The 12294-nt window shown below is 42.4% G+C and overlaps 1 protein-coding gene across 1 annotated transcript in view; it reads left to right on the top strand.

The window, feature by feature from the left end:
- Positions 1-1010: 1010 nt before the first annotated feature.
- LOC139755697 (uncharacterized) overlaps positions 1011-12294 on the top strand; it is a 705696-nt gene continuing 694412 nt past the window's right edge. The window contains exon 1 of the mRNA XM_071674343.1: positions 1011-1221. Within this exon, the coding sequence (XP_071530444.1) occupies positions 1219-1221 (3 nt within the window). The 5' untranslated portion in view covers positions 1011-1218. The remainder of the gene's footprint in view (positions 1222-12294) is intronic.

Raw genomic sequence — 12294 nt, 5'->3', positions numbered from 1 at the left:
ACAGTAATACCTTCATAACTAGTATAGTAATACCTTCATTATAGTGAAACCTTCATTGACACTACTTTGATACTTTCATTATAGCTGGTTAATAGTTTGACTGACCTTGGCCACACAAGCAGGCTGCTATAGCTTCATTTCCTTTGTTTCACAAGTTGCTTGTTGATGGATTATTCAGCTGAATCGCACAAACAGCTTTGTGACACCCTCACTGGTTGGGCCACACAAGCGAGTTCATGTTGAATTCACTTCCCTGCGTCACAGGCAACTTGTTGATAACTTCACGTCCCTGGATCACACAGGCAACTTGTTGATAACTTCACTTCCCTGGGTCACACAGGCAACTTGTTGATAACTTCACTTCCCTGGGTCACACAGGCAACTTGTTGATAACTTCACTTCCCTGGATCACACAGGCAATTTGTTAATAACTTCACGTCCCTGGATCACACAGGCAACTTGTTGATAACTTCACTTCCCTGGATCACACAGGCAACTTGTTGATAACTTCACTTCCCTGGGTCACACAGGCAACTTGTTGATAATTTCACTTTCCTGGGTCACACACGCAACTTGTTGATAACTTCACTTTCCTGGGTCACACAGGCAACTTGTTGATAACTTCACTTCCCTGGGTCACACAGGCAACTTGTTGATAACTTCATTTACCTGAGCCGCATAAGCGGCTTGTTGATATCTTCACTTACCTGGGTCGACCATAGAACACTCCTGGGACACAGTGCGTTGGTCGAAACCTTTCCCTAGCGAGAACTGACTCATGAAGGAAGGAGTTGATGATAGAATGTTGAGAGAATCCTCCTGAGATACGTAAATATTCAGACAAGAGAAGGAACCGTGAGCGATATTTGATTTCACTCTTAGTCTTCCTATAAACCAATTTGCATGGTAGATATTACAAATAAAAAGAACTTCGCGAGTAACTGGCAACTGTGGCGTTATTCCGGGAGCAGGCAGTCTGCCGCCGCTAGAGCGATCAGTGTGTCGCCGGCCACCGGAGGGTGTATTTGTACGTGTGTTGTGAAGTCAGGATTTATTTCATCTTGTCTTTCACTATAGTGCTTATGATGAAAGTCAGAGTTGAATAATACTAACTGTGTGGTTCTTAATAAAAAATAATTGACTACCAAGTGTCATGGTAAAGATACATTCATCCAAAACCTTAATCATGTGGATCATTTACTCATTACGGCTAAATACATGGTATGTTAAACGTCTCTTTACCTTCTTTTATGACGTAATCTTTATTAAGATCTACTTTGATATGCGTACTTGTTACAAAGACGCTGGTAAATGATAGGAATTTGTGACAGAACTATGATTATTGAATTTTGATTTAACTGTATGAGAAGATTGCATCTCCATATGTTCTTGCAATATTAGATTATCACAACTTCATCAGACCTCTTGATGCATCTTACTTTACTGAGATAGACAATAAAATTTGCAATATGAATCAACACAACCACAAAGCACCCATTCTTCCGCTGTATATCTACGTCTACATACATACATGCATACCAGGTGGCGCCAGAAACACACGGAGAACGGCCTCATTTGCTCACATTCACTCTCTACCTATAATATGCACCGATGAGACTTACCTAAGAACAATCAAGCCCCATAGACCCCTCCATGGTTTCCCCTGACCACTGTATATGCCATGATTTAGCTCTGACATCACGTCATCCTCTGTATACCATATCGCTCCATTTTGATCTGTCTCATACATGCCTCGTATCCTCCTGCAGGTTGACTTCGTTAATATAAAACAACTTTCACTTTATCCTTCTATCTCGTCCTCATTCTCTCCCTCCTTGTTCTCTTCCCTTCTGATGCACATATCCTCCTAGTCAGTCTCTCCTCACTCACACTCTCCATATGCCTAAAACATTTCAGCAAAACCTGCTCAGCTCTCTCAGATATACTCTACTCACTTCTACCTTTTTCTTTCTTACTGAGGAAACCACATTCTTTACTCGGTCATCCCTCCTTACACCACATGTTGTTCTCAAACGATTCATTTCTAGCGTATCCACTATCTTCAGCACACTTGCATTTAAGACTCACAACTTACATTTGTCGGGACAAATATATCATCAAACATATCTATCTTTGCCCTCACAGACAGTGACCTCTCTTTCCACGCACTCGTCAACGCACCTAAGATTATAGCCCCTTCACATACCCAATAGATCTCTTCAGCTCCCATAGTCCTATCCGCTGCCATGTCCACACCCAGATTTTCTCCATTCAAGCTCAAGCTCAAACCAAGCTGTGTCTTTGTCTTAAGAAACTTTATAACTTCAGTTTTATTCACATTTACTCTTAGTTTTCTCCTTCCACACGCACTCAAAGCTCAGGCACCAGCTTCTGAAGTTATAAACAAACAATTGACTCTGCCTCTCTACCACAACAGACTGCAGATCCGCTACTCTCTCCAATTCCGTCCCGTTTACCTCCCTCACCACTCCATTCATAAACAAATTAAAAAGCCATGGTGACTTCACTTATTCTTGCCGCAGACTATCCCTTACCACTTATCCCTCTTTCTTCATACGACACCCACACCATGTATTTGTAACGCCTTCCACAGAACATCTATACCAACACTCTCATAAGCTCTCTCCAGTTCCATATATGCCACATACAGATTCTTGTCGCTCACTAAGAATTTCTTGCAAAGATTCTTCAAAGCAAGTACCTGATCGACACGTCCTCTGCCGTTCCAGAAGACACAGTATTTCTCCCCAAACTGCCGTTTTGCACACGCCACCACCCTTTCAATCACTACTCTCACATGCAACTTATTACCCAACAAACTTACACTTCAATAATTCGAGCATTCACTTTGGTACCTTGTGCCTTTACACAGTGGCATTGTACAGGTATTCCGTTAATCCTCAGGCACCTCACCTTGATCAATACATTCAATGAACATCCTAACTTACCAGTCAACAACGCACTCACCGTTTTCTTAAGAAATTCAACTGAAATCCCATCCACTCCTGCCGCGCTGTCGCGCTTCATCATCTGCATGGCATTCACCACCTCTTCTCTTTCCACTCTTACCCTTCGAATACCTTCACGTTCCCCCCCCCCCCCCCCCCCCGGAAAAAAAACGCCAACCTATCTTTTAATATAGTGCAATTGAAAGGGTGATAGTAGTACCACAAGTGGTATCAGCAAATGATATTTTTGGATATGAGTGACAGGATAACATGAATCAAAGAAGCACATAGTCCATATAAAAACAGTCTCCAGTTTAGTAATCTGTTTTGTGTCTCAGAAGTGAAACAGAATTTGAATATTTCTCCTAATAATGTATATATATTTTTCAATGAATCTATATTGTTTATAGTAATATGGATCAAAAATTTTTTTCATACGTCAAATAGTTGCTCATTTTCCTCATATGCTTATGAATATCATTTCCATACTTTTTTCAAAAAAAGATGATAGTAAGAAGGAATAGAAATATGGCTGCCAGGCAATTAATGAAATTGACCTATGTACAAAAGAAAAGTTTGAATTGCACTTGATTCTAACATTCAATAGCCCTTCATGATATTCTCATTTCTTCTTTGCGGTATGCCACTTGCTTTCTTCAGTGATCTTCCCATTTGTTCTTTTCTTCTCACATTATTCACCTCCTCAACAAAATGATTTTTCACCTGATGTTTACGGATAGTCTCTCATTCCAGCTCTCATACGCCATCTATTTCAACTCCTGCAAGCTCTTACAATAAAGCTTTCAAGTTTGTATAGACCTTCACTAATCTTAATGTTATGATTCTTTGTGAATTTAGTTATAGAAGATTCAATGATATTTGTGGTGATAAAGGAGCTATAGGTAACAACTGAATTGGCAGACCCAAACACCAGCACCCGGTAACACTTGTTTATCAATGACGTCTTAGCTACGTCTCTTCCTTGTTTGTCATGTCTTTATGTTGAAAGCTCCAGTCATGGACAGAAGTCCACATCAAGGCCCTACCTTAATGGAAATGTAGAGAGAATTATGAAATGGAAAAAGAGAAGACGAGGGGAAAGTACTCACGAACTTTTGAGAAAGTGAAAAGCCTGTCTTTTGAAATGTGTCAGGTCATAGTATTGGAAAAGACATGAGAGGGTAGAGAGTTCCAGAGCTTCGATGAATAGGGAAAGAAGCAGGCATCAAAACGGCCCACCCTTGAGTTGCTGATGGCCACACACTATTCATGTGACCCAATAGCTTGCCGAGTATTGCGTGGTCTAGCTAGTGGTGTGGGCACACAAGCAGCCAGCTCTCAGGAGCAAAAACCTAAAGTAATACCTATAGGATAGGGTAAGTAAACCAACACTGCAGCGTATGGCAAGAAGTCAGGTTTGGAAGTTAGCCATGGACGGTTTATAACGCGGATCGCTTTCGACTCACCTCTGTCAAGTAAGGATACAGAGCTCGAACTACCTCAAATGTGAGAGCAGTACTCCATACAAGGACAAGTCAGTCCCTTGTATAAATGTACTATCTGTTTAGAAGAGAATTTTCGACACCTAAACATGACACCCAGTTTCTTAGAAGGAGACTTAGCTATTCCTGTAATGTGGGGTTTCCAAGAAAGAATGGATATTACAGTAACGCCATGTGTGATCATTGAGTCAAGAGGTGGAATTACCAAACCGGAGGAAGGAGAAGCGAGAAATGTGAGGAATTTTCTATAGAGAGATGAGAGAAACTGGGTCTTGGAGGCTTTAAACTTAACAAGATTTTGTGTACCCCACTGAGATATCCTGTCTAAGTCTGAGTTTATTGAGGGAGCTGTGTCAAGACGAGATGCAGGTCGAGTGAGAGAAGAGGGAATTGAAGGATGTGGATGAATACCGTGTTGATTCGTCACCGTATGAGTACATTGCATTATTTGTTGAGGAGAGGAAATCGTTGAAAAAAAGAAGAAAAAGTGTAGGTTGCGGTACAGAACCTTGAGAGACACCACTTTTGATGGAGGAAATGGGAGAGGCTGATCCATCAACAGCCACAGAAATAGATCGGACTAAGAGGAAGTTAGATATGAAGGAGCAAAGTGAGGGAGGGAAGCCAAAAGAGGGGAGCTTTAAGATGAGACTCCGATGCCACACCCTGTCAGAAGCCTTAGATTTGTCAAGGGCAACTATACTTGACTCCCCCAAATCTTTCAGGGATGATGACCAGATAATAGTAAGACAGGAAAGAATATCACTAGTGGATCTCGCCTTACGGAAGCCACACCGGTGATCAGAGAGAAGACTGCGATTTTCGAGGTGTTGAAGGATATTGGAGTTGAGGAGGGATTCAAAGACTTTGGAAATGATAGATGTCAAAGCAATAGGGCAATAATTAGATGGGCCAGAACATTCACCCTTTTTAGGAATTGGATGAATCAATGCTTGCTTCCAAGGAGAAGGAAAAGTTTTGGCTTTGATATTGAACGGAACAGACGAGTAAGCACAGGTGCAAGTTCAGAGGCACACTCTTTCAGTACACGGGGATGGATGCCATCAGGACTGTAAGCGTTGCTTGTGTCCAGAGAAAGAAGCGCTTTTCGGACAGTCCGAAAAGAGATTACAGGAAGGGGCATAGGATTAGTAAGAGGAGCATCAGAAGGTGAAGGGATGTTAGAATTATCTAAGGGGGAGTTAGAGGAGAAACGCAAACCGAAGAGCATTGCCTTTGTCTGCGGGAGAGATAGCTATAGTACCGTCAGAGCGGAAAAGTGAAGGGAAGGTAGAGCGACAGAAGTTGTTAGAGATGCCCTTAGCTAAAGATCAGAAAGACCTATCAGTGGATGACGAGGAGAGATTATGGCACTGACAGTTCTACGTCCTCTGTATCATTCTTGTATCTCCCCTGATGGTGTGATCATTATACGAAAGTACACTTGGGAACTTTTAGTCGCCTTCTACGACACGCAGGGAATACGACACGCACGAATATTCTTTCTCCCCTATCCCCAGGGATAACGTATATATATATATATATATATATATATATATATATATATATATATATATATATATATATATGTATATATATATATATTTATTTATATATTTATTTTGCTTTGTCACTGTCTCCAGCGTTAGCGATGTAGCGCAAGCAAACAGACGGAAGAATGGCCCAACCCACCCACATACACATTTATATACGTACACGTCCACACACGCAAATATACATACCTATACATCTCAACGTATACATATATATACACACACAGACACATACATATATACACATGTACATAATTCATACTGTCTGCCTTTATTCATTCCCATGGTCACCTCGCCACACATGAAATAACAACCCCCTCCCTCCTCATGTGTGCGAGGTAGCGCTAGGAAAAGACAAGAATGGCCCCTTTCCTTCACACTCACTCTCTAGCTGTCATGTAATAATGCACCGAAACCACATCTCCCTTTCCACATCCAGGCCCCGCAGAACTCTCCATGGTTTACCCCAGACGCTTCACATGCCCTGGTTCAATCCATTTACAGCACGTCGACCCCGGTATTCCACATCTTTCCAATTCACTCTATTCCTTGCACGCCTTTCACCCTCCTGCATGTTCAGGCCCCGATCACTCAAAATCTTTTTCACTCCATCTTTCCACCTCCAATTTGGTCTCCCACTTCTCGTTCCCTCCACCTCTGACACATATATCCTCTTTCTCATTCTTTCTTCACTCATTCTCTCCATGTGACCAAACCATTTCAAAACACCCTCTTCTGCTCTCTCAACCACACTCTTTTTATCACCACACATCTCTCTTACCCTATTATTACTTGCTCGATCAAACCACCTCACACCACATATTGTCCTCAAACGTCTCATTTCCAGCACATCCACCCTCCTGCGCACAACTCTATCCATAGCCAACGCCTCGCAACCATACAACATTGTTGGAACCACTAATCCTTCAAACATACCCATTTTTGCTTTCGAGATAATGGTCTCGACTTCCACACATTCTTCAAGGCTCCCAGAATTTTTGCCCCCTCCCCCACCCAATGATTCACTTCTGCTTCCATGGTTCCATCCGCTGCCAAATCTACTCCCAGATATCTGAAATACTTCACTTCCTCCAGTTGACTTGACCCTCGACCCTACTGTACCTAATACCCTTCCTCTTATTCACATTTACTCTAAACATTCTTCTCTCACACTTTACCAAACTCAGTCACCAGCTTCTGCAGTTTCTCACATGAATCAGAGACCAGCGCTATATCATCAACGAACAAAAACTAACTTACATCCCAAGCTCTCACATCCACAACAGACTTCAAACTTGCCCCTCGCTCCAAAACCCTTGCATTCACCTCCCTAACAACCCCATCCATAAACAAATTAAACAACCATGGAGACATCACACACCCCTGCCGCAAACCTACATTCACTGAAAACCAATCACTTTCCTCTCTTCCTACACGTACACATGCCTTACATCCTCGATAAAACCTTTTCACTGCTTCTAACAACTTGCCTCCCACACCATATGTTCTTAATACCTTCCACAGAGCATCTCTATCAACTCTATCATATGCCTTCTCCACATCCGTAAATGCTGCATACAAATCCATTTGTTTTTCTAAGTATTTCTCACATACATTCTTCAAAGCAAACACCTGATCCACACATCCTATACCACTTCTGAAACCACACTGCTCTTCCCCAATCTGATACTCTGTACATGCCTTCACCTTCTCAATCAATACCCCCCCGTATAATTTACCAGGAGTACTCAACAAACATATACCCCTGTAATTTGAGCACTCACCTTTGTCCCCTTTGCCTTTGTACAATGACACTATGCAAGCGTTCCTCCAATCCTCAGGCACCCCACCATGAATCATACATACATTAGATAACCTTACCAACCAGTAAACAATAGAGTCACCCCCTTTTTTAATAAATTCCACTGCAATACCCTCCAAACCCGCTGCCTTGCCGGCTTTCATCTTCCGCAAAGTTTTTACTACCTCTTGTCTGTTTACCAAATCATTTCCCCTAACCCTCTCACTTTCCGCACCGCCTTGACCAAAACAACCGTTATCTGCCACTCTGTCATCAAACACATTCAACAGACCTTCAAAATACTTACTCCATCTCCTTCTCACATCACCACTACATGTTATCACCTCCCCATTAGCCCCCTTCACTGCAGTTCCCATTTGTTCCCTTGTCGTACGCACTTTATTTACCTCCTTCCAAAACATCTTTTTATTCTCCCTAAAATTTAATGATACTCTCTCACGCCAACTCTCCTTTGCCCTCTCTTCCACCTCTTGCATCTTTCTCTTGACCTCCTGCCTCTTTCTTTTATACACCTCCCACTCATTTGCATTATTTCCCTGCAAAAATCATTCAAATGCCTCTCTCTTCTCTTTTGCTAATAATCCTACCTTTTCATCCGACCACTCACTACCCTTTCTAATCTGCCCACCTCCCACGCTTCTCATGCCACAAGCGTCTTTTGCGTAAGCCAACACTGCTTCCCTAAATACATTCCATTCCTCCCCCACTCCCCTTACCTCCTTTGTTCTCACCTTTTTCCATTCTGTAGTCAGTCTCTCCTGGTACTTCCTCACACAAGTCTCCTTCCCAAGCTCACTTACTGTCACTACTCTCTTCACCCCAACATTCTCTCTTCTTTTCTGAAAACCTCTAAAAATCTTCACCTTCGCCTCCACAAGATAATGATCAGACATCCCCCCAGTTGCACCTCTCAGCACATTAACATCCAAAAGTCTCTCTTTCGCGCGCCTATCAATTAACACGTAATCCAATAACGCTCTCTGGCCATCTCTCCTACTTACATACGTATACTTATGTATAACTCTCTTTTTAAACCAGGTATTCCCAATCACCAGTCCTTTTTCAGATTACAAATCTACAAGCTCTTCACCATTTCTGTTCACAACACTGAACACCCCATGTATACCAATCATTCCCTCAACTGCCACATTACTCACCTTTGCATTCAAATACCCATCACTATAACCCGGTCTCGTGCATCAAAACCACTAACACACTCATTCAGCTGCTCCCAAAACACTTGAATCTCATGATCTTTCTTCTCATGCCCAGGTGCATATGCAACAATAATCACCCATCTCTCTCCATCAACTTTCAGTTTTACCCATATCAATGTTGAATTTACTTTCTTACACTCTATCACATACTTCCACCACTCCTGTTTCAGGATTAGTGCTACTCCTTCCCTTGCTTTTGTCCTCTCAGTAACCCCTGACTTTACTCCCAAGACATTCCCTAACCACTCTTCCCCTTTACATGTGAGCTTCGTTTCACTCAGAGGCAAAACATCCATGTTCCTTTCCTCAAACATACTACCTATCTCTCCTTTTTTATCATCTTGGTTACATCCACACGCATTTAGACACCCCAATCTGAGCCTTTGAGGAGGATGAGCACTACCCCCGTGACTCCTTCTGTTTCCCGTTTTAGAAAGTTAAAATACAAGGAGGGGAGGGTTTCCAGCCCCTCGCTCCTGTCCCCTTTAGTCGCCTTCTACGACATGTAAGGAATGCGTGGGAAGCATTATTTCTCTCCTGAAACAGGAGTGGTGGGAGTATGTGACAGAGTGTAAGAAAGTAAACTCTAGATTGATATGGGTAAAACTGAAAGTGAATGGAGAGAGATGGGTGATTATTGGTGCATATGCACCTGGGCATGAGAAGAAAGATCATGAGAGGCAAGTGTTTTGGGAGCAGCTGAGTGAGTGTATTAGTAGTTTTGATGCACGAGACCGGGTTATAGTGATGGGTGATTTGAATTCAAGGGTGAGTAATGTGGAAGTTGAGGGAATAATTGGTGTACATGGGGTGTTCAGTGTTGTAAATGGAAATGGTGAACAGCATGTAGATATATTTGCTGAAAAGGACTGGTGATTGGGAATAACTGGATTAAAAAGAGAGATATAATAAGTATACGTATGTAAGCATGAGAGATGGCCAGAGAGCGTTATTGGATTACGTGTTAATTGATAGGCGCGCGAAAGAGAGACTTTTGGATGTTAATGTGCTGAGAGGTGCAACTGGAGGGATGTCTGATCAATATCTTGTGGAGGCGAAGGTGAAGATTTGTAGAGGTTTTCAGAAAAGAAGAGAGAATGTTTGGGTGAAGAGAGTGGTGAGAGTAAGTGAGCTTGGGAAGGAGATTTGTGTGAGGAAGTACCAGGGGAGACTGAGTACAGAATGGAAAAAAGGGGAGAACAAAGGACATAAGGGGAGTGAGGGAGGAATGGGGTGCATTTAGGGAAGCAGTGATGGCTTGCGCAAAAGATGCTTGTGGCAGTTAAAAGCGTGGGAGGTGGGCAGATTAGAAAGGGTAGTGAGTGGTGGGATGAAGAAGTAAGATTATTAGTGAAAGAGAAGAGAGAGGCATTTGGACGATTTTTGCAGGGAAATAATGCAAATGAGTGGGAGATGTATAAAAGAAAGAGACAGGAGGTCAAGAGAAAGGTGCAAGAGGTGAAAAAGAGGGCAAATGAGAGTTGGGGTGAGAGAGTATCATTCAATTTTAGGGAGAATAAAAAAAATATTTTGGAAGGAGGTAAATCATGTGCGTAAGACAAGGGAATCAATGGGAACTTCAGAAAAGAGTGCTAATGGGGAGGTGATGTGAGACGGAGATGGAGTGAGTATTTTGAAGGTTTGTTGAATGTGTTTGATGGTAGAGTGGCAGATATAGGGTGTTTTGGTCGAGGTGGTGTGCAAAGTGAGAGGGTTAGGGAGAATGATTTGGTAAACAGAGAAGAGGTAGTAAAAGCTTTGCGGAAGATGAAAGCCGGTAAGGCAGCAGTTTGGATGATATTGCAGTGGAATTCATTAAAAAAGTGCGTGACTATATTGTTGACTGGTTGGTAAGGTTATTTAATGTAAATATAACTCATGGTGAGGTGCCTGACGATTGGCGGAATGCTTGCATAGTGGCATTGTACAAAGGCAAAGGGGATAAAAGTGAGTGCTCAAATTACAGAGGCATAAGTTTGTTGATGATTCCTGGTAAATTATATGGGAGGGTATTGATTGAGAGGATGAAGGCATGTACAAAGCATCAGACTGGGGAAGAGCAGTGTGGTATCAGAAGTGGTAGAGGATGTGTGGATCAGGTGTTTGCTTAGAACAATGTATGTCAGAATTATTTTTAAAAGCAAATGAATTTGTTTGTAGGATTTATGGATCTGGAAAAGGCAAATGATACAGTTGATACAGATGCTCTGTGGAAGGTATTAAGAATACGTGGTGTGGGAGGCAAGTTGTTAGAAGCAGTGAAAATATTTTATCGAGGATGTAAGGCATGTGTATGTGTAGGAAGAGAGGAAAGGGATAGGTTCTCAGTGAATGTAGGTTTGCGGCAGGGGTGTGTGATGTCTCCATGGTTGTTTAATTTGTTTATGGATGGGGTTGTTAGGGAGGTGAATGCAAGAGTTTTGGAAAGAGGGGCAAGTATGCAGTGTGTTGTGGATGAGAGAGCTTGGGAAGTAAGTCAGTTGTTGTTCGCTGATGATACAGCGCTGGTGGCTGATTCATTTGAGAAACTGCAGAAGCTGGTGACTGAGTTTGGTAAAGTGTGTGAAAGAAGAAAGTTAAGAGTAAATGTGAATAAGAACAAGGTTATTAGGTACAGTAGGGTTGAGGGTCAAGTCAATTGGGAGGTAAGTTTGAATGGAGAAAAGCTGGATTAAGTGAAGTGTTTTAGATACCTGGGAGTGGATCTGGCAGCGGATGGAACCATGGAAGCGGAAGTGAATCATAGTGTGGGGGAGGGGGCGAAAATCCTGGGAGCCTTGAAGAATGTGTGGAAGTCGAGAACAGTATCTCGGAAAGCAAAAATGGGTATATTTGAATGAATAGTGGTTCCAACAATGTTGTATGGTTGCGAGGCGTGGGATATGGATAGAGTTGTGCGCAGGAGGGTGGATGTGCTGGAAAAGAGATGCTTGAGGACAATATGTGGTGTGAGGTGGTTTGATCGAGTAAGTAATGTAAGGGTGAAAGAAATGTGTGGAAATAAAAAGAGTGTGGTTGAGAGAGCAGAAGAGGGTGTTTTGAAATGGTTTGGTCACATGGAGAGAATGAGTGGGTAAAGATTGACCATGAGGATATATGTGTCAGAGGTGGAGGGAACGAGAAGTGGGAGACCAAGTTGGAGGTGAAAAGATGGAGTGAAAAAGATTTTGTGTGATCGGGGCCTGAACATGCAGGAGGGTGAAAGGCGTGCAAGGAATAGAGGGAACTGGA

Source organism: Panulirus ornatus, chromosome 19, assembly GCF_036320965.1.
Source record: "Panulirus ornatus isolate Po-2019 chromosome 19, ASM3632096v1, whole genome shotgun sequence".
In the NCBI taxonomy this organism is placed as follows: domain Eukaryota; kingdom Metazoa; phylum Arthropoda; class Malacostraca; order Decapoda; family Palinuridae; genus Panulirus; species Panulirus ornatus.
This window is presented reverse-complemented; position numbering and strand designations above follow the sequence as displayed.